Raw genomic sequence first — 23,797 nt, 5'->3', positions numbered from 1 at the left:
CACCATCACTCTCCAGTAACCTCATAAAGTTTTGGTGGACTTAATGATATATAAGAGAGAGTTTTCCAAAGACGTAGAAAACTCATAATACATTGATTTATACACAGCTTTTTTTTTCCCTAATAGAATCAGTAGCTCTTGCATTATGGTAATAATATAGTGGGAACTAGAGCTTCTTTTATGCAGTTAAAGTATATAGAATCTTTGGTGGAGGAATGGCAGTATCCTTCAAAATACTAGCTATATTACTGAGAATCTACCGTAAAAACATTAACTTATATATCTTGGTCTTCATGTAATAGCACATGGAACCAACCATATAAAAGAGTTGCTCTAAATATAAATTTTGAGTCACTAAATTTGAATCTGAAAATCTAATTCAGGTTAGTTATTTAATTGTTTTAAAACTTATATATTAAACTATGTTTTTCCTCAATTAAAATATTTATAAGAAAATACTTTCTAAATCAAAACTTATCAACTTTAAATTGCTGACCATAATTAATATGTGATCTAAATATACTCATAATTGATCATATCATTTATAAAACACTTTTAAATGTTCCTTTTGCTATACAGTCAAGGTCTCTATCCTGAGGTATTTACATTTGAATTATACAAACCTGATTTTGTGTCCTTGAATTATGTATTGGATTATGTATTGAATTATGCTTTTTTTTTACTTTAACATACTATAATTAATTTCAGTATTATTCGAACAATTGATGGTAAAGTGCTACACAAATATAAACATCCAGCTGCGGTTTTTGGTTGTGATTGGAGTCAAAACAACAAGTAAGTAATTTTTTTCTTAAAATAAGAATAATTACATATAGTAGATTTTAAATTACCATAAAGTTAAATGCTATTACCGTAGGTAATATTTGTCACTCTTTTTAGATAATATTCCCCTTGGCCTACAATTGAGAAAGAGCCTTGTAAATGCTTCATTATATTAACAGTCCATTTTTATTCCATGAAGTTTTTATACTATTTAGAAATACTGATTTCTTGCTCTCAAAACAACTTTCTGCTACTTTGGACAAAAACAGCATAGGGTAAACTAATGAAAATTGGAAATGAATCTAATCCATGTGTGGCTTCTATGATAGGAATAAAATCTTTCACTAAACCTTTTTTAAAAAAACAGACTCTGTGCTCTGGTGTTGTTTCACCATGACTCTCCTTTGCCCCTACCTAGTACTAATGCCTCTGCATTGGATATTTTCCCAAGATGTGGACCTGATATGAATAGTCTCATAATCTTTTGAAAAGTCAATTGTGTTTAAGAGCCTAGTATTGACCATGTAAAAGTCAGAAGAGAATAAAATTAAATTCAAACCAAACCTCCACTAAAATCAGTTACTTTTAACTCACTGCACTTCCCAAAATCTGTTTTAAACCACTGTGTGATAGTATATAAATCATGTTTTAAAAGTCAAACTTTCTTTAGAGACACCTAAAATAATGTGAATTGTCTTATGCTTTTCCATACTACAACTGGGAAACATACAGATTAAATAATAAAACCTTATTATACATATGTTAGGTGTGAAACCACCTACCATATAAAATGATAAATCTATGTATTTTTCAGTAAATTTTAAACACACTGTTAGAAGGTATTTGCAAAATGAACTGTTTAGCTTTCCCCCGTATTTCCTACCTCAGTGACTGATATGGCTAACTACAAAGCTGCTAACGCCAGAATTCTTTGACACCCTATCATCCCTCAATTACCATTTCTAATTAATCACCAATTCCTGGGATATCCTCCATCTAAATATGTTTCTTTTTCCAACTATCTCCCCTGCCAGTAAACCAATAACATTTAGTTTTTGGCCTTTTGCAAAAGCCCTCTAAATCAATTCCAAAATCTGTATCCTTTCTTACCACTTCCTTTTCTTCCACTCCACCTTCTCTACATTGCCATCAGAATGATCATTTAAAAACACGATCTCAACACACCATTCTACTGCTTAAAGGCTTTAGTACTTTTCCATCATCTTAGGATAAAATGCAAAATGTGAGCAAGCTCTGTAAGGGAAGTCCTGTATAATCTGGTTTCTGTCTACTGTATGAGTCTCTTTCCAAGCTCAGTTCCTCCTCACTCTTTGCATCTAGGCACATTAGAATAAAGTTTCTTGAGCTCATTTCCACCTCAAGGCTTTAGTCATGCTGTTCCCCTTTATCCAGAATTCTACTCCCCACCCCAGACCAAGCACCCCACCTAGGCTGGATATAAATAACTTCTACCTATTCTTCAGCTCTCACCTCAAAAACCACTTCCACAGAAAAGTCTTACCAACCCCCCCCCCACCTCACCTATAATATACTTTTGGAGCACTTAATGTAATTATAAAGCTAATTTTTAATTGTTAATTTTAAATTAACCCTCTAGAGGGTAAGCTTTCTGGGGGCAGCAGCTGTGTTATTTTTGTGCACCAGTATGCTCTTAGCAAACCCTGTGTTGATAACCCACAAGGTGCCTTGAAGAAAAGAAGGGTTCAATAAATATTTGCTTAATATGCAACTGTATGGAACCAGCCTCCTGGTCAGCAGAACAGTTCCATGTTCTTATTTCTCTGTTTTACAGTATTAAAAAGCACTTGGTCAGTTGAAATAGAAATTACGTGTTAATGAAATACATTTCATTGGTTAAGAAAGATGTTGCTTAGGGAGACTGTTCTGGCAGGGACGTGATTTCAGCAGGTGTCATGCTGCTACTTCAGCAGGTGTGCCTAGTACTCATAACTCCTTTCCTCACAGCATTTCAAGTGAGACCACCACGGTAAAAATTGTTGTTTAGCTTACTCCCTTGTGAAATTAATAATCAAAGACCAACAGAACATCATACCCACATACTGTATTTCCAGGGGATCCTTGTGTTACATCAAATAGTTGAAGCATCTCAAGAGGGAAGCTACTAAAGAATGAGGGAAACCAGGACTGTAACTTACTATCAGATGAGACCCCTGGTCCATAGGGAGTTTTCCTAGAGCAAGTCCAGGAGGGAACATTATACTCTTTGTAAACTTGCTACATCCTTCTCCAAATGCCCTAATCATTGGCTTAACAGAAAGTAAGCCAGTTTTATCACTCATCATTGAAGACCCTTCCTAAAGCCCAAAAGATACAACATATGATGTTAAGAGAAACATCCAAAAGAACTAATAAACCTGGATATTTTGAAAAAGGACTTACAGGAATAGAACTATCATTACTTCTAATATAAAATAAATAAAATAATTCAACCAATTAAGATTGAATACTGAGAGAGACACTTTCTATATGGGCAATTTCTGCAAATGAGCAATAGCATAATTATTTACTTAAATAAGTATTTAGTCTAACTTCATGAACGTGTCAAGATATTCTATTTTTAGAAATTGGAACTCTCCTACATTAAAAAATGTTTAATAATACATAATATCAAAGTTTCCATATTTTAACGTGTCACTGATGATATTTCAGAGACATGATAGCCACTGGCTGTGAAGACAAAAATGTTCGAGTCTATTATGTAGCCACCAGCTCTGACCAACCATTGAAAGTATTTAGTGGGCATACAGCAAAGGTGTTTCATGTTAGATGGTCTCCTCTGAGGGAAGGAATTCTTTGCAGTGGTTCTGATGATGGGTATGTATTTTTGAATTCTGATTTTCTAGTGTATAAGGTCACAAACTTGTTTGTTCCTAGAAATGTACATATTTATGTGACCAAATTATATATGAAAATATTTCAAGTGTGTGTATAGTTAACAAGTACCAAATTGCATTCAACCAAAACATTGCACAACTCTACCATATGTATTTTATTAATATATTCATGATTTTTATTAATTTATATATTGTACTTAATGTGGATGCTTGTTTTTATCTTATTCACAACAAAGTTGACAAAAACAAAAATTTGATAAGGCTCAGTGGGAAAATGGATGATCTGAAAAAAGAAATCTCTGTAACTTACAGGAAAGATTTTGTTTTAAGAACATTCTTATATTTAAAATGGAAAACAGCTATATTCTGCTTTCATTAAGAATGGAATAAAAGATGATCATGAATTTTAGCACAAAAAAGATATTTTAGAAATCAGAGTGACTTAACATGTTTTATTGGGCTAGTGAGAGATTTGAAATCCTGTCTATATTTTATCTTCAATCAGGATAGATTTGTGTAGTGTGGTTTTTTCAGTGACTATTTGAAATGGGGTATGTTTAAGGAAAATCTTACTTTATGAAAGTAAAAGTCATGTTATCTAGCAACCACAATTTTTATATTGAATAATTAAATATTTTCATCTTGAAATTTTGGCATAATTCCAAATTTAATAAGAGAAACAAACATGAGATTTTTGTAGGTTATCACTTGAAATGCTGCTGCTCATAAGGTTATCATGTTAAAGTGAGCATGGGTCCATTTATGAAATTATTCCAGACTTTTAACTTAAACTTTAGCCTCTAAATTACATTGTACATTAAAAAGTTATAATCTTCTATCTTGTCTAAGAAATTTTCCTCAAAAACTTAGCAGTAAGCTCTTTACTGATCTGTGGTAATGAAAGCTGAAAGATTTTACTAAATTCTAGTTATTGGTCCCTTTCGTAGCCATTATTTTAAGTGAAGGTATACCTCACTTTTGTTCTCTCTCACCTTTATTTAAGAGTCAAAATTGGGAACCATTAAATGCTGATATATTTACTGCAGACCCCCAAATACTGTACTTCAACCTGGGAAGCTTTAGACACTCCCTTTATACAGTGGGGCACCTAAAAGCCTTTCTTATGTTTAACAAACATATATTGGGACCTCAAAGCCTAGTATTTGCCTAATCTAACTCATGTCATAAAAGTAAGGATAATTATTCTAGTGACTCCAGAGATAACTTTAAAATATTTTGACACAACCAACTTTAATATATTCTTGTTTATGAAGGTATGATATCAAACTTATAATAATTTAAATGATTTATTTTTAAAATGAGTACTAACAAAATTTAGCTTATGTATCTGGATACCTTGTCTTCTACTAGGATAAGAAGAAAAAGAAGCTGCTTTATATGGCAGGAAAAGATATGTCTTGAAATAAAAATATCTAATGTGTCACCTTTAATATACAGTAAACCTTTAAAATATTGGTATTTTGGTATTGTCCGGTTAGCATAAATCTGTTACTAATGAAAATATTGTGATTTGTCCAAATAAAATTGGCATTTGAAGGTCTTAAACTGGTTTTGAGTTCAAATTTTAATTTCAGTAACATTGGTACTTTGTACAATCAGTAGCTTCAAGTAATATCATGAATCCAGTTATATTTAAAATTTTTACTTGATACGAGATTGATTTCACACTGATCAAGCAAATTATTTTACTAAGAAAAACATGAAGGAGTTACTTATTATATTAATAAAAGCTTAAGTATTAATTGATTTTCCTAAATAATACTATCATCACGCATGCTGTACTTTAATGGTGTACAGATAACTGCTTTTAAATTACTATATCTGTTTTATTGGTCATATTTTCTCTTTGTCTATATCTATTCTGGCTATTTAACTTAAGGATGCTATTTTTGAACATATAAACTGTGGAATAATGTATTTATTATCAGTACCAGATGACCAGTAAATGTAAGGCGAAAAAATACATTATAGTATATAGCCTAGTTAAATATTCACTTCCATTTGATATAAAGAAGGGAATCTTAATATACTTGGAAACAGAAAATGCTTTTTTTTAATATATGAAGAAATAGTTATTGTAACCCATTAATGATATATTAATACTTTAGATAAATAATAATCTTGAATGAAATGTATGTAATGCTTTGTTTTCAGTTCTGTTCGAATCTGGGATTATACTCAAGATGCTTGTATAAATATTCTTAGTGGACACACCGCACCTGTTAGGGGATTAATGTGGAATACTGAGATTCCTTATCTGCTAATCTCTGGCAGCTGGGATTATACTATAAAAGTATGGGACACTCGAGAAGGAATTTGTTTGGATACTGTGTATGATCATGGTGCAGATGTTTATGGTAAAGCGTTTCTTATTTCTTCTTTTTATGTATCAGTGGTGATTATTTCTGAGCAGTACACTATTTTTAAGTAGTCCTGCAGGGTTTCACTTAAAAGAATATTTTTTCTGACTGAAAAATATACATGGTTATTATGGAAGAATCAGAATATACCAAAGATATATAGTAGAAAAAAATCATCAGAAATTATCAGAAAAAATAGTTATTGTAAGCACCATGGTAACTTTCTCTCTGTCTCTGTCTCTCTCTCTCTCTGAGGAGTCTGTGTTTCTGTAGACACACAAACGCACACACATACTCACATATGTATACCCATACATGTATTGCTTGGATTTTTCTCACTTCTCAGAGGTGAGAACATGAAATCAATAATAATTTTGAATATTTAGTACAATGTTTTGTTTAATATAATTGAGCTGGATATAGAAAATAAGATTCTTTATGTTTTGCATATCACTTTACTCTCATGTATAGCCTCTGGGAAAGTAACCCCAGTGCTGTCACTATATCTATGTGCTTTACTCCAAGGGTTTTTAGTTGAGGAAATGTGGGAGAGAATACCTTTCTTGATGTTCTAAATTGATAGGTCCCAACTCTTCCATTAACTCACATTATCATTTGCCCCCATTGATACTATAGAATACTTGCTTAACTGACTGAAATATAATTTCAACATTTTAATCATGAGTCATTTGCTTTATAATCATTATTCAATTTTATATTTCTATTTACTCTAAATAGTTCTTTATATTATTTTATGATTTTCAGCCAATATATTAATTAAATACAATTAAAAAGTACTTTGACTCTGAGAATATTTCTGTAGAATTTCTGTGTAGAATTTTTATGAGGTACATGTAAAATAAACATGTTTTTCAAAGTTTACTTCAGTTAAAATAGGCTTATTTCTCCATCAGGTTTAACATGCCACCCAAGTCGCCCGTTTACGATGGCCTCTTGTTCCCGTGATTCTACAGTGAGACTCTGGTCATTAACACCTTTAATCACTCCTTTACAAATAAATATTCTGGCAGACAGAGCTTGGGAAGAAATTATCGGAAACACTGGTATTGAACATATATGGGTATTAATTTTATTTTAAATCATATTTTGTAAGTGATCTTTTCTCACTGAATTATGTCTGTTCTTCAGATTACGCTGTCGAGAAAGGCAGTCCTCCTCTGTTGTGTGGTAAAGTGTCAAGAGATATTAAACAAGAAATAGAGAAACTAACTGGTAATCCTCGTGTGAAAAAGCTAAGATGGTTTTCAGAATGCTTATCAGTAAGTATTGTAGGAAATAAACATGAATTTTATCTCTTAAGCTAAAGAAATCATTATATCTGTTGTCATTATGTAGTCATTTATTTGCATGTAGTCAGTGGGTCCCCCTTAAAATAATTTATACAATGCAAGAAAACAAATGTAAAACCCCAAACAATAGATGATCAAAAGTATAGTTGCTATTTTATTAACTTTTTGATTAGGTATGCCCGCATTATATATTTTGGAGATGCAAAAGTGTGCTCGTCTTTTTACTCACTATTATATATTTGGTTATTTTCCGTCAACTTTTTAGTCTCCAGGTGGCAGTAACAATTTATGGAACTTGGTCGCTGTGATAAAAGGGCAAGATGATAGCTTACTTCCTCAGAACTACTCTAAAGGAATAATGCATTTGAAACATCTAGTTAAGTTTAGAACAGTAAGTAAAGTATGCAAATATTACTTACTCAAGCAAAATTTGTTTTTTTTCTTTTTCACTATCAAAATACATAAATGATAAAAAATAAATCTATGTAATTAGAATTGGTAGAATGAAATAATTGAACATGGAGGTGACTCTTTGGGCAAACCAGTCATGAGAGGATGAATTATTTTAGAACCGAATAAGGCAGTCATAGTTTTCATGGAATTGAATTTAGTGAAATTCTTCAAAGGTCACTTGGAACTTCTTGAAATGCTTTATCTTTACCTTATTACCAGATGATTGTCACATACGGAATACTTTTATTTTAGTCTCAGAAGACCTAATAAGACTGTATTTGGGGATTCTTAAAAATTAAAATCGATTATATTATAGCTTTTTATGCATTTCAGTGCAAAGAAATTAGTTACTTCATACCTGGTGCTATACCCAGTGATAACAGCAAAACCAATCCTGGGACCAAAAAGAAGAAATAACATATATTTGCAATAAGGTATCAATGGTTAATGTACCTCTTAGAGTATAGAGAGAATTGCATCAATGATGTGGATTGATGGGCATAATTAACAGTTATTTTGTAGAAGTACTTCTTTTCTTTAATCACAAATTAAAGACCTAATGGCAATAAATGCAAAACCTATGAAAAGTGTTGGAGCCAATTAGAGTGAAGCAGTAATTTAGTGTTTTTATTAGAGGCCTTTATATATTTTTTTTTGACTAGATGTATATTATAGTTCTTTATTACTGTCTTCTGACCTGGACTTCTGAGTAAACAAAACACCTAAAAAGTTTTGAGTATAGTGGGATTCAGCATCTCCTTTTCATCTCAAACTCATACCCACACCAAAATATTGTTGTAAAGAGGTATCATATTTTATGGAAAGTATTGATTTTTCAATAATTAATTTCCAGTGATACAGATTTTAAAAGACATATTCATGTAATGCTTTTATGATCCTCTTTTATCACTAACTCGTGTATAACAGAAATTTAGACAATTTTGTTTTCTCTCGAACCAGTCAGAAGCCCAAGAACTAACAACAGTCAAGATGTCTAAATTTGGTGGAGGTATTGGTGCACCTACTAAGGAGGAAAGACTGAAAGAAGCTGCTGAAATACACTTGAGATTAGGACAGATTCAGAGATATTGTGAACTTATGGTTGAACTTGGAGAGGTAAGGTGGCCTAAATAGCAAATATTAGTCAAGTACTGACTATTAAGCATATTTTTTCCAGTCCTAATTAGATCTCTGCCACTATGATGTCAATTTACTTAGAATAGTGGTTCTCAGTGTGACGTCCCCAGGGCACCAGCACTGTGTTACTTGGGAATGTTAGATGTACACATGCTCAGGCCCCATTCTTACAGCCCTACAGAATCAGAAACTCCTGGTATAGAGCCTAACACTCTATTTTAATAAGCCCTCCAGATGATTCTTATGCATGCTGACATTTGCGAACCACTGTCCTGGAATAGACTCTTTATTTCATCAAAACAAAAATCTGTACTGGATACTTTTCTCATAGTGGAATTCCCTGCCTAATACTATTTGTCATAACTAAATCCCACAATGGCCAGGGGAAGTGTTTGCACTGAGGAACATCTGGTGAAGGATGCACCTAAGCTGTGTCCTGATTTTTTATAGAGGACTGAATAAAAAAACAACAACATATTTTTTTACAAAAGGTTAGGGTGAATCTGTGCTGTTAAAATAAGGAGAGTAGTGACCTTTGGGAGGTAGGTGGAGACTAAAAGGGAAGACAGTGCAGGAGGGGGCTCCTTATATTTGCTTTCTTCATTTGGGAGATTGGTGCAGTTTGTGAAAATTCGTTCAACTTTTAATTATACATATTCGTATATATTAGTTCTATATATATATATTAGTTCAATAAAAGTCTTCTGTACTACCCTCCCCCCAAAAAAAAGATTAGGATGTAATGGATTCATCACATGCTTTATAATTTTTGAAAAGCCTTAGGCTAATTAAATATATAATTACAAAGCATGATATTAAGACTACTTATATATAAACTAAAACTAAGCAATAGTTACATAAAAGTATATCAAAATTAAATTTAACTTGCCTTTTGTCAAAGACAAAGAATGAATTGTTGTTTGACCTAAAATAACGAAGAATCTCATTTAAAAACAAAATGATGAAACATTGAAAATTAAAAAATATTTAGTAATAGGAGCAATGTAGCAATTTTACCTATGAAGTAAAGTTTTGACTTAGCTATTTTTTAATAGGGCACTACTAGAAAGATAATCTATCAAAACTCAAGGAGAAAATGAGAATATAATTTTGAACTAATTTAAAGCTACTCTCGGTCATGTATCCACTTACACAGTTCAATAATGTTGTTTAGTTTGTCAGTGGAATTAATGATTCAAAAGCTGTACTTGTAATTCATTAGAAATGTGAATGTCCTTATCATTGTTCATACTTACCTCCTTATTAGTTTATATTTCTGTAAGTTAATACTAAGGAGTTAGACAAATATTTAATGTTTCGCTTAAAAAGCATGTGCCTTTATTGAAAGTGCTAGATAAACTCAAAGTTAATTTTGTCTGCATGTCATCTTCTTTCTTCCATTTGCCCCTACTCTAATAAAAACAGATTTCTTCTAAACATATTTTAAAGAGGAATACTATTTTAAAGACAATAACGTGTTTTAAAATATGTAATATCTAAAATTATCTATTTAAAATGTAACTTATTTTTTTCAGGCTTAGCTGCAGTAGAAACCTTTGTCTTTTAGGGTCCCTTAACTAAAATGAAGGGTGATTCATGTAGTGTTATTTCAGAATATTTTCTCCTCAGTTTCCTTCCAGACATCCAGATTATCAAATAAAAGCATGATCAACCTTGATTAAACAATGACCTTCTTGATAGTAGTACAATTTTTAAAATATGAGGAAAAGTATCATAAATTACTATAAAGGAAGAAATGATAAAATTTATAAAAATGTGGAGGGAAAGAATAAAATAGGGATAAATGGCGTGTTTGATAAATATAGGAAAGGATGAAATAAAATTTCAGAATGAGGTATATACCATAGAACAAATCACTATGATGTTGTACTAGGTGAGTTCATATCTTTTTCAAACTATGTTTGTCTCTCTTTCCCTCTCTTTCCCTTCCTTTTCTCCTTCCCTCTGTCTCTTTCCTCTCCTCTTTTCTTTTCTCACTTGTTCTAGGCTGATTTTCATCACACTTACACAAGTATAGAAATATTCCTAGAAATCTGAGCACTCTAAAAATTCTGTCTTATAATGATGAGTTAATTTTTAAAAAATGGTTAAGGATTAGTCAGTACAATAAAAATAGATATGTTTATGTTCTTTTTCTCTTTTATTGCAGTGGGACAAAGCCCTGTCGATTGCACCAGGGGTCTCTGTGAAGTACTGGAAGAAGTTAATGCAGAGGTAAGGCTGGAGAGTCTATGCCTAAATCAATTTTTGAAAACCGTATATTGAAAAGGAAGCAATATGTAAATATAGTAGTTGCTTTTGAGATTAATTATTCTTAGGTAGTTTCAACTAATAACTCAGTTTTGTATCTGTGGATACAACGAAAGTAAAAGAATTTGTTACACATCATCTTGGTGTTTTTATATTTGGCTAGACCCTAAAGAAGGTGGCAGCACACAGATTTCCCCATGTATAATACATAAAGGCTGGGACAGATGAACAAATGTATTCCTTGGTTAACTTATTTCTATTGAAATATAAGTTGTAAGGTTGTCTGATCGTTACCAAAAGTTAGTGTAATACTTATTCCATAAATACTCTCAAAACTTATCTCTGTAGACACCACGTCCTCCAGTTTCCGCTTCATGAATGTAAAGGATGTACTAATGATAGAAAAGGTTCCGTTGACTGGGCAGAATTAACTATATGTCCTTGTTCTGGAATGCAATAAACTAACAAGATTTTTTCTAAGACTATTCTTTATTATTCTAGTCATTAATTTGTTCATTCATTCAACAGACATTTTAGCGCCTACTATGTTAACAGAAGTCACTGTGCTAAGGCCTGTAGATTATTGTAATGAGTTTATTACCTTGCCTCTGGCATTTTGTGGGACATGACTTAGAAAAAAATCAGTACAACTCACACACACAAATAAATATAAACCAAAAGCGAGCATGACTTCCAGGAGAATTAGTATGTTTATGATGGCAAAGTAGAATGTTCCGCAGCATCTCCTCTCCCCACAGTATGGTAAATAACAGGCTGGCTCCAGATCCCTACTGTAAGCTCCACGTTAGCAAGTACTGCACAATTCTGAGTATCGTTGTTCCCATTGAATCCATAATTAAGACAGGTTAGCAGAGGATATGTATTCATATTTATTTCATAGAACATTTTTGTTTCAATCTCAGTAAAATCTTTATTAAATGGCATTTGGGCCCAAGCTGTAGTCACTCCATTCTAATTATCTACAGAATGAAGGTAAAAAATATTTTATATTTGATAGCAAGATTGACTTACTATTCTAGCATCTAGTAGTGTTAATACTAGTAGAGTCCAGAAACCAGGAGAAAGTGGTGCCAAGTTAAGTAGAAAGGTAGGCAGGGATTGGACTTTTTAGGAAACTATAAACACATTAAGGATTTTTTTCTTTATCCTAAGAGCATTGGACAATATTAAGTGGTTTTTAAAATAGTGTAGAAAGTGGCCTGATCAAATTTGCATTTTGAAAGTTCATGGTTGATGAAATATGGAGACAAACAAATGAAAAATACCTTGGTAGAGAATTAGCCTTCAAGATAATATCATTAGTTCTATTTGGACATACTGAGTTTGAGGTGCCTTTGTGGTTTGATTGACTGTGTCAAGTAGCCAATATATAGGTTCTGTAGCCCAAAGAACAAATCTGCACAAAATGTAGGGGCACTGTTGACTTTAATAAGTGCTATTTTGGCAGAAACAGGTGACCGAAGCAAAATTGGAATCAGTTAAGTCAGGGAGGGATGCAGAGAGAAAATGTCGATGGGAATATAGACAACTCTTCCAATTCTATTTCATTTCTCTTTCTACAACACCAGCTTTTCTTGCTCCCTAGTCTACACAGTATCCAGAAAATAGTTTCTGTACAACTCCTGAGTTTATGAAGCATTGCCATCCAGCTAGTAAGACAATCCTTGGCAGTCTCTCAGGCCCTGTTCTAAATTCCTACAAAGAGAATTTTGCTTCTAAACAGACTTTTCTACACAACCATGACAAGGTCACATAACAAGTCCATATAGTAAAAGGATATCTGCTGGGAAGTACCCCAGTGACTATAAAATGGAAACTGTCAACTGGGAAGGCAGATCATTGTGAGCTGAGAAGACAACTTCAGAAATATCTACTACATCTACCCAAGTCTGAAAATTGAATCCCAGTTGAATGAAAATGAGTTTATTCAAAGTAATAGTTATATATTTTACAAATAAAATATATCTATAATGTGAGTTAATGGTGGCTGGTAATACCAGCGGAAATTAAATATACCAGTTTTTTTGTTGTCTTTTTTAAACAAAAATGTTGGTAAGCACTGAAGGTAGAAATAGCTAGGTTGGTCAGTAGTAAGTGCCTGTGATCTATATGGGAAAAAAGACAGACAGAGACCATTCGGGAGATCCGTGGGCATAGAGAGAGACAGAGGCAGGCGCATATACCCTTTGTAATCTCCGCGATTAACTGCTCAGAGAAGTCTTCTCTTCTTTCCTATAATTCTTCTTCTTTTCCCTTTTACATACCTGGAAGTTTATTTTTCTTAAATTTATCTTGCTTAGGATATTTATAACTTGCATGTTCATACGAATATTCATGTTCTCATCCTTTTTAATTGCTTTTAAGCTCGAGATTAGAGTCTCTTATTCATTGTTGTGGTCACTAAAACATTTAAAATTCTGTTGTCTTTAACACAGTAGACACACATATTTGATTACTTCAACTGGAAGTCAATATCCCATCACACATATCTAGTTTCCATCTAGATTTCAGCAGAATAAATTGCCTTTTTTAATAGACAAGCTACATTTCAGACATGAATGTTTGGAACATTTAAAATTTGAAAACATGTTGTCTACTAAGGGCAATAAGCCCTTACTAGCATATGTATTTATTACTTTAGAAATGTATTTATTGTCCATATGTGACTTGACTATAAAATCTGTCTTTAGGCGGCAGACTTAGCCCAGTGGTTAGGGCGTCCGTCTACCACATGGGAGGTCCGCGGTTCAAACCCCGGGCCTCCTTGACCCGTGTGGAGCTGGCCCATGCGCAGTGCTAATGCGCGTAAGGAGTGCCCTGCCACACAGGGGTGTCCCCCGCGTAGGGGAGCCCCACACGCAAGGAGTGCGCCCCGTAAGGAGAGCTGCCCAGCACGAAAGAAAGTGCAGCCTGCCCAGGAATGGTGCCGCCCACACCGAGAGCTGACACAGCAAGATGGTGCAACAAAAAGAAACACAGATTCCTGTGCCACTGACAACAGAAGCGGACAAAGAAGATGACGCAGCAAATAGACACAGAGAACAGACAACCGGGGTGGGGGGGGGAAGGGGAGAGAAATAAATAAATAAATCTTTAAAAAATAATAATAATAAAATAAAATAAAATGTCTTTAAAAAAAGATATGTCAAAGCGGGTTTTACGAAATCTGCTGAGAATCTTGCTAATGCTTTCTGAAAATCTCAGTCCAATCAAAACTTCGAAAATACATATTGTTAAAAAAAATTCTTATTCTATTAGGAGAGCTGACCAGTTAATCCAGGAAGATAAGGATGATGTCATCCCTTACTGCATAGCCATTGGTGATGTGAAAAAACTAGTCAATTTTTTTACTTCAAGAGGTCAGCTTAAAGAAGCTCTGCTTGTTGCGCAGGTACAGCCACAGTTTACACAAACCTTGAGCGCTGGTGGGTGGGCAGGTAGGAGAGAGAAGATTGGCTTGATTGGCTTGCATTCACATGATGGACAAAGCCATGGATGGCTTGGCTTCTGCCATCTCCCTTGATGTTTAAATCACAGTACTTTTGCTCTGGCCATGATGAAATTATTTTAGATTTTTAAACATGGAAGCAGCTCTCAACTTTGAACTTTGTACCTACTACTAAATGTTATATACCATGCATTTAATCAACTTTTCAATTAATCATTTGCTTGCATCTGCATTTGGGAACTCACAATGGTGTTATTTCTTTTCAAATTGTAAGGGAATCTCCAAATTGTAGTACAAATTTAAAATGTGGTTAAGTGTACTTCACTCAAAATAATATTCTGAATCTGGTAAGTTACCAATAATATGCTTAAGATTAATTAAAGATTTAATTGAATTCTAGGCCGCTTGTGAGGGAAATATGCAAACGTTACATGTGTCTACACCTAACTTATCTTCATATTCTGACGATATTTACAAGGAAGACGTTAATGAGTGAGTGATTTATTCTTTGTTTTTAGTTAATTTTTATGGTTGCTTTACTGTTAGCAGTCTTTTCAGAGCTATAATCATCTTTCTTTGTGTACAGAGAACTTGGTTCTTCAACTGCATTTCTCACACCGATTTAGTTCCATGACAGCATCCTTTCCTAGATGAACAGGGAAATGGCAGGCATGTAGACATAGCTTCCGAACATTTTAATACTTCCAGAAAAGCAAAATGTATTTCAATGGAGGGATTGCCAATAAAGCACCTAAGTGCTTAAAAACTTATCAGCCCTGTTTTGGAGGGGGGTGGTGAAAATTAGGTATACAGCTTCTTATTGCTTCACTGTAAAGTCAGTACGTGTAATAGCATAGGAACAAAGTTCCTAATACCATATCCCTCAGTATTAGTGCCTTGAATAACATTTAATATCTTTTAAAGAAAAAAATCCAAATATTTATTTACAAATAGAAGTGGAAATTAGAGTTCCCCAGCCTGTCAACCACATTTTTTATATCTAATAGTCTATCTGGCCTGTTGCTTTGCTTGGCTTCTGTTATTGCTGTGGAAAATAGGATATCTGAATATTTAGACCACTATCAAGTAGAAAAGGAGGGTGAAACATCAGCTAAATGTTTTGAGATTAGGGCATTCTATGCTATATCTTTGCTCCTATTCTCTTGATATTTTGAAGACCCACATATACTAGCCATATTTCAGATACCATATTTCATTTTAGCCCGTAATTCTTCCAATTCTTCCCCTGTAACAGAATCATAAATTATTCACTGCAGGATGGTAAGTTTTGAGAATTAGACTTTTCTTCTGGCAATTGTGGGGGACTTATCAGCTCATATATTAGGAAATACTGCTTTCCTGACTTTTTTCCCCCAAAAATGCAGGTGGTATACATAAATCAAGGTTATCAAGTAAAATCTTATTTGGTCCCTTAATAGCCTGTTTAAAGGGCATCAGTTCACTTCTATAATGTAATTGTTGTGCTTATACATATAATTTTTCTCTTTCTAGACTCCTACACAAAGTCAGTAAAGAACTGGCAGAATGGTATTTTCAGGATGGTCGAGCAGTACTAGCCGCATGTTGCCATCTAGCTGTAGATAACATTGAGGTACAACATTTTTAATTGGCTTATGCAAATGAAAAGCTCTTGAGATGTAAGAGCCATGGTGTTTGAGGGGAAAAAATATGGTGACTTCCTGTCCAAGGTCTGACTTTGCATCCTTTCCAAGCCTGGGTAATTGCCTGCCTAAGAAACACACAAAAGTCTAAGACTGTGAGCTCTTCCGTTTGATTTATTTATTTTATCACAAGATACGTATTTGTAACAACCACACTTCAAGCATTTCATCATATATGAGAAGTGGTAGTTTGGTGCAGGAGGAAAATGCTGGACTTAGACTCACATAACCCGACTTTGGGTCCTGTTTCTCTCATATCCTGACCTCGGACAGGTCACTTAACCTGAGTCTCAAGTGTCCGGAACTTTAAACTGAACATATGTATACCTACGTTTCCTTTCTCACATATAATTGTTAGTATTACAAAAACTAATACAAATGAAAACACTTATTTTATGTATACTTAAGTATATTCTCCATCAGTTATATTTTTACGGTACTTTTCATTTGATCCACTAGGATAATAAGGAAAATGTTAAATACAGCTACAGATTGTTTTTTATTTCTAAATTATTAGAAAAGTTGTAGGTTTACAGAAATGTCATGCAGAAATTACAGTGTTCCCATAAACTACTCACCCCCCTCTTACTATTCTTACTTTGTGTTAGTGTGGTACTCTTGTTACAATTGATGAAACAATATCATTATAATTATACTCTTACGATAACCTACAGTTTACATTAGGGTTCTCTATTTGTATTGTACAGTTCTGTGGTTTCGTTGGTTTTTTTAAATGTATTCTGGTAACTAATATACAATTAAAATTTCCCAAATTCAGTGTTGTTAATTACATTTGCAATGTTGTGCCACCGTTACCACCATTCATGACCAAAACTTTTCCCCAAACTGAAATTCTATACCAATTAATCACTAACTTCCCATACCCTATCCCTACCCCAACCCCTGAAAACATATATGCTAGTTTCTGGCTCTGTATTTGCTAATTCTAATTATTTCATATCAGTGAGATTATACAATATTTTTCCCATCGTGTCTGACTTACTTCACTCACGATAATGTCTTCAGGGTACATGCATGTTATTGCAAGTATCAGAACTTCAGTCCTTTTCATGGTTGAATAATACTCCATTGTATGTATACAAAATATTTTGTTTATTCGTTTTTCAGTTGTTGGACACTTGGGTTGCTTCCATATTTGGGCAATTGTGAATAATGTCGCTCTAAACATCAACATGCAAATATCTGTTTGAGTCCCTACTTTCATTTTTATGGGCATATACTTAGGAGAGTGGGATTGCCAGGTCATATAATAATCCTTTCAAAACTTTTACAGATTCTGCTTTTCGTTTTCACTATTTATACTTAAATATATTGGCTTTATAGAATAATTGATCATTGTATAATCTGGAAGAAGCTTTTAAGAATTTACATTTTTTTCTGATAGTGGAACTGAAGGCCATGTTGCGCATGTTGCAGAGAGATTCTTATTAAACAATTACAAAATGACAAGCAAAATTACAAGGGTACTAACATCATCAATTCTGACCTTATAAATCTTTCTTTATTTCTCTTTATGAGTTTTTCCATCTGAAAATTGTGGTTATTTTACATAAGTACTTTATAGGGATAATTGCAATCCATATTTTTAAGAATAATTGATTTAATACGACTTTATCTGCTTTCTGAGCTTGGAGGGGAGTGGTGATCCTATCCAGCATCTGTGCAACTGAAGACATTATTTTCTTATTGAGCAAGCTTGCTATGGCATACCTGATTCGTGGCAATGAACTGGAGTTGGCAGTCTGTGTGGGCACAGTACTGGGAGAGTCCGCAGCACCAGCCACCCACTATGCCCTAGAATTATTGGCAAAAAAATGCATGATGATTCCAACATGGTAAGAATTTTTAAATTCAAAGAATCATTTTGTAGTAATAGAATCCATTTTATTTTTTTTATTTTTAAAGAAGATTTATTTATTTATTTCCCCACCACCCTTGCTGTTTTGTACTTGCTGTCTGCTCTCTGTGTGCATTTGTTGTGTTTTCTTTCTCTGCCTATCTTCTCTTTAGGCAGCACCAGGAACCAATCCTGGGACCTTCTAGAGTGGGAAAAGGGATGCTCGATCTCTTGCACCACCTCAGCTCCCTGGTCTGCTGCCTTCCTTATTGTCTCTCCTCTGTGTCTCTTTTTGTTGCATCGTCTTGCTGTGCTGGCTCTCCGCATGGGCCAGCACTGCTTTGCGGGCCAGCACTCCTGAGTGGACCAACATGCCACACAGGTCAGCACTCCACACAGGCCGGCCAGCACTTTGCTCAGGTCAGCACTCCACGTGGGCCAGCTTGCCGCACAGGCCAGCTTGCCTTTGCCAGAAGGCCCCAGAATCAAACCCTGGACCTCCTGTATGGTAGACAGGAGCCCAAATTGCTTGAGCTACATCTGCTTCCCTAGAATGCACTTTAAAACATTGTCAAAGGCATTTGTTAAGATACATGTTGGTAGAATATCAGCTCTCTTTTTTATTTTTTTTTAATAAAAGATAAAGTTTTGAAAGGTAACAGTGATATGAGAATGAAGTAGTGACGATAACTACCATGGTTATACAATGAATGTATCATGACCCATTCTGCAGTAGCCCAGTTATAATTCCATAATGTTTCAGGCACATGAAGCATCATGAGACAATAAAGGTACACTTTCTTGGGGTATCATTTTTTGAGATTCTGCACATATACCCCCATTCTTGTCAAATCATGTGCCTTAGTTTAAGGTTTGGAAAATACAGTCACTTTACTAATGGAGAATAATGACAAAGGTGATTTGACTGAAGACTTTGAACAGCTGTCTCCCTATATTCTGGCTGTACTCCAAGAGACAGACATTGGAACGTCACTGGGGTAACCTGGAAATCCAAATCAAAGCAATCCTACCTCAAATTGCAGAGCCCTTCTCTTAACCCAGGCAACCCTTTCTTTTGAAGGCAGCTTTAAGAAAGATATAATACTATCATTCAATAACTATTTGCTGGAGAAAGATGATTTTAGACTTTTAACTATTTGTTCCCCTAAATCCTTTGGACCTCACAACGTTTCTAAATGAATTTGTTTATCAGGACTCTGGTATCTGCCCACTATACATCCCGTATGCGTATTTACTCCATATGCACACACATGCATGTATTTTTTAAAATGTATTTTTTTATTTATTTTTAAAAGATATGTAGATCACATAAAATGTTACATTAAAAAAACATAGGGGATTCCTATATGCCCCACTCCCCACACCCCCCACTTTTCATGCATTGACAACTTCTTTCATTAGTGTGGTACGTTCATTGCAAGTAATGAACACATTTGGAGCATTGCTACACAGCATGGATTATAGTTCACATTGTAATTTACACTCTCTCCCAGTCCATTTGGTAGGTTATGGCAGGATAGATAATGTCCTGCATCTGTCCCTGCAATACCATTCAGGACAACTCCAAGTCCCAAAAATGCCCCCATATCACATGTCCTTTTCCCTCTCTCTGCCTTTAGCAACTCCAGTGGACACTGTCTCCACACCAATGATACACTTTCCCATTGCTGGAATCACAATAATTCTGTAGTATAATACTATTAAGTCCACTCTAGTCCATATTTTAATCAATTTGAAGACCCTGGGATGGTGATGCCCACTCCACCTCTAATTGAGAGGGGGCTTTGATCCCACATGACTGACATGTGGGAGTCTCCTGCTTGCAGTTGTAGACTCTCTTGGTTCCTTGGTGTGGTGGTGTCCATCCTCACCTCCTTGTTAGCTGTCCTGGGTGAATCCATGACTGTGACTTTTGAACACTGCACATTATAATAAGGTCAGCCACATGACACTTATGTACTGCTTACTGTATACCAAGCACTGTTTTCAGCACTTTATGTATAAGAACTCCTTAGATTCCTGTGAGGTAGGTACTAATTTGCCTAACATCTCTGTAAGTGGTGGAGCCAAGATTCATTCCTAAGTAAACTGGCTCCCTAGTCTGCACCCTTAAGTAGCACCTCCTTATCTGAAAAGGAGCAACACTTTCAACTCTCCTTATATGTCTGGATCTGGGGGCTTAAGAGTGAATCTGGAACTTCAGAGCTGTTGATTTTCATCTGTATCTTACAGTGATATAAGAGCACCCCTGCCCTCCCTAAAGGGAATGTGACACCCCACTCTCACTCTTAGAGTTAGACGTATTTGATACTTGCCATCCCTGAGACTGCCAGTTATCCCTCTGTCAAAGACTGTAATAGTCAATCACATAATTATCATAACTTGCCTTAGACCCACCCCAAGGCTCGAGGGTTAACTCAGTTAGCTCAGTTTTTTTTCACAAAGGTGACTGACTTCAGGCTAAAAGCTAACCTTTCTTCTAAATGAAAGGGGATTCATGAAAAAGAACGAAGGACATTAGCGAAACAGAAATAAATAGTCAACAAGTATGTTAAGAAATCTTTCACCTGACTAGAAGGCTTACTTTTAATATCCCACAGACTTCTAAGTCCTTGTAACTCCACCCCATCCAAGAGACCTACCTTTACACTTCCATAGAAATGTATCCCAGAAACCAGGATAAAGTTCAAATTCTGAATATATCAATGCTGATTATGTCTATATCCAAGAGAAATCAGGAATCCTAGTGGCTATTAATAGAGCACCACAGTTTTGTTTTGTTTTGTTTAATTTATGAGAGCTTCATTATTTCAAAAGAATGTTCATAATATAAACCAAGATCACTTCACTTTTCCCACATTTACTGGTAAAAGTTTGCTGCTTCTTGGTATTCATTGCAATTTTAATGTTTTCTTTTTAGCTTTCCATCTGCTGGATACAGGTATTACTTTATAAAAATATTTAACTAAGAATTCATATTCTGCTTCATTTTATTACTAGAATGCCAACTCTAAGAAATGTTTATTGTTTTACAGAACGTCAATTAATTTTACATAATTTATAGCACATAAAGCCTAATTAAAAAGTAATGAAACAGTTTCTATAACCTAGGTACAAAATCACTCTCATGGTTTTATATTTGAAACTTGTATAATAAATGAGTGATGGCTTTCTACAATACCAAATTATATATCAGTGAGGGAGGGAGATTGAGAGATTTCCCCCAGGGATATACTCAATTCTCAATTTTCAATAAGATTGAATAACATTAGCTAACCTTGTTAAGTTTCACCATACCAAGATTCAGTTCTACAATAACCAAGTCAAAATTTTTCTGTAGTTCAAAGAAGTTAGAAATGAGCTTTTAGCACAGCTATTTTGTGCACAGTAAAAGCAAATAATAATTTCTGTATTTTCATGGACATTGTTTAAATTTGCTATGTATTCATGGTATCAGAAAAGAGATAAAGTCATTCATATTCTTCAGCAAGAATAGATAAGCTACTCTATTTTGAAACTTGGAGAATATTCAAAGGTTTACCTACCCAATGATAATAAAAAACACGGCAGTTTTGGAAAATCTTAAGGTTAATTATAAAATGGCTAGTGGAAAGACATGAAAAATTAGCATAAATTTTTAGCAACTCTCAATTGACATCAATGTAGGAAATTTAATAGAAGAACGTTAAATTATTAAAATTAAATTTTATGTGAAAAATTGTTGACACCTCACTAAAGTTCTTTTATTCTAAAAACCTAAAGTAAGCTTAATTATACATCTTACTATCCTAATAGTATGTAAAGCATGTGTATGTATTGTGTGTGTGTTTTAAATAACATTTTGGATTGACACCAGAAGTTGCATATTATCTGTATTCTTGTTCTACACCCACTATATTCTTGATAAAGCACCTCAATTTTTTTTTCAAAATAATTTATTCACATTAAAATCATAGAAACCAAGGTAGATTTTACTGAAGGTTTCTCAGAGAGGTGAAGGAGGGTTTTACTCTGAGTCCATGGCACACAGTTTCGTCAATTTCCATTTGAAATATCTGCTATCCTAACGTCATACTGAGAGTCTATATATCAATTTCTTAAAAACTAATAATAATTTGAGCCATTGAAAGCTAGGTATTCCCCTGGGTCATGATGTAGGAACCCAAAGCTCCCCACCGAGTGGTTTGGAAAAAAGATTTTATACAAATTTTTTTAAGGTAAGGCTGCTAGTTCCATACCGTTTTCTGTTTTTGAAAGCCTTCAATGATTTATGCCAGTGATTGAATCTTGATAGACTAAATCAGGAAGCTACATTTCTAGCTTTGTTTTCCACCTGAAAGTTAAGATACACATGTTTTAGTTTGGTAAACACTGCCAGGCAATATACCAGAAATGGGTTGGCTTTTACAATGGGGATTTACTAGCTTACAAGCTTACAATTCTGAGGCTGAGAAAGTGTCCAAATCAAGACATCATCAGGAGAATTTCCTCCCAGAGCTGCAGCCATGGGTGCCCAGGCACACAGCAGCGACGCTCATATCTCCTCTCTCCTCAGGCTTCATAGCCACCAGCTTCTGGCTTCAGTGGCCTGTCTCAGCCTCTGTGCTGATTTCAGCCTTTTATCCCAGGTCTTCTCTCTTAGCTTGCGGGCATTTCTTTCTCTTCCTGAGGCCTCCTCTCGACCGATGATGAAGGGCTCCACCAAGAGGACCAAGACCCACTCTGGGTCATGCCCCACTGAAGCAAGCCAATAAAGTGGTCCTCAACTGAATCCAGTCCAACCAGAGGGTCCCACACCAATTTAAGAACAAAATTGTCAGGATCCACAAAAAAACTCTTAACAACACAGGTCCCTCAAAATTCTAAACTTTTAAAAATAGCTGTGTTCTGTTGGTTTTAATGAACTGGCTGGTGCAGTTTTCTGTTGTTGACTAGTATAACAAAAGTTGGTGAGAGATCGTATTCACAAAGTTTTCTTTATCATTTGCTCCAAAGAACAATATCTAAAACTACTTAGTTATCTCTAAAGTTGATTGTAATTATGCAAATACTCAATTTAGATATTTTACTTAGAAATTTCATAATATATTTCCCCTTCATGCCCATTGGTTTCTGTAATCTGCATTTAGAGGAGTTTCACAATTAGGAAATTAGTACTGTTTATGCCAATAGGAAAGCAAAGGAGTCATAATTAAGAGTCTCCTTCCTTTAAAATCTTTCTGAATGTTATTTTTGTATTTTATTCTCAGTAAAGTTGCCCTTTTTGTTTCGTGACTAGGAATTTGGCAGCTGATCTTCTCCTGATGACTCCTGATAATGAACTACAGTTAGTTAAACTCTGTGCTTACTACCAAGGATGTACTGAAGAAATAAATGATCTTCATGAGAAGGTACATTAATGATATTAAATATTCTCTTTTGGAAAGGCAGTGCTATGATTTAACTAATTTTAGGTTCAGGCAAGTATAAATACATGCAGTGAAACAAATTTATGATTCCTTTAAAATGCTTTTTAAAATATAATAACAATAGGAAGTAATATTTATTGAGCTTCTG

The 23,797-nt window shown here is 34.4% G+C and overlaps 1 protein-coding gene across 27 annotated transcripts in view; it reads left to right on the top strand.

The window, feature by feature from the left end:
• Nucleotides 1-23,797, top strand: part of WDR17 (WD repeat domain 17) — a 123,342-nt gene that overhangs the window by 80,589 nt on the left and 18,956 nt on the right. For 11 of the 27 annotated variants that reach the window (XM_071214015.1, XM_071214020.1, XM_071214045.1 and 8 more), the window contains 14 exons: nt 709-795; nt 3,475-3,639; nt 5,835-6,037; nt 6,955-7,104; nt 7,190-7,320; nt 7,616-7,741; nt 8,764-8,919; nt 11,111-11,175; nt 14,491-14,623; nt 15,081-15,172; nt 16,193-16,292; nt 18,079-18,218; nt 21,162-21,182; nt 23,520-23,631. In XM_071214015.1, coding sequence (XP_071070116.1) covers nt 709-795; nt 3,475-3,639; nt 5,835-6,037; nt 6,955-7,104; nt 7,190-7,320; nt 7,616-7,741; nt 8,764-8,919; nt 11,111-11,175; nt 14,491-14,623; nt 15,081-15,172; nt 16,193-16,292; nt 18,079-18,218; nt 21,162-21,182; nt 23,520-23,631 — 1,681 coding nt within the window. The remainder of the gene's footprint in view (nt 1-708; nt 796-3,474; nt 3,640-5,834; nt 6,038-6,954; nt 7,105-7,189; nt 7,321-7,615; nt 7,742-8,763; nt 8,920-11,110; nt 11,176-14,490; nt 14,624-15,080; nt 15,173-16,192; nt 16,293-18,078; nt 18,219-21,161; nt 21,183-23,519; nt 23,632-23,797) is intronic. The other 16 variants (XM_071214038.1, XM_071214041.1, XM_071214069.1 and 13 more) reach the window with 3 other exon arrangements.

Source organism: Dasypus novemcinctus, chromosome 1 (assembly GCF_030445035.2).
Source record: "Dasypus novemcinctus isolate mDasNov1 chromosome 1, mDasNov1.1.hap2, whole genome shotgun sequence".
Taxonomy (NCBI): Eukaryota; Metazoa; Chordata; class Mammalia; order Cingulata; family Dasypodidae; genus Dasypus; species Dasypus novemcinctus.
The sequence above is the reverse complement of the archived record's forward strand: the minus strand, read 5'-3'. Positions and strand labels throughout refer to the sequence as shown.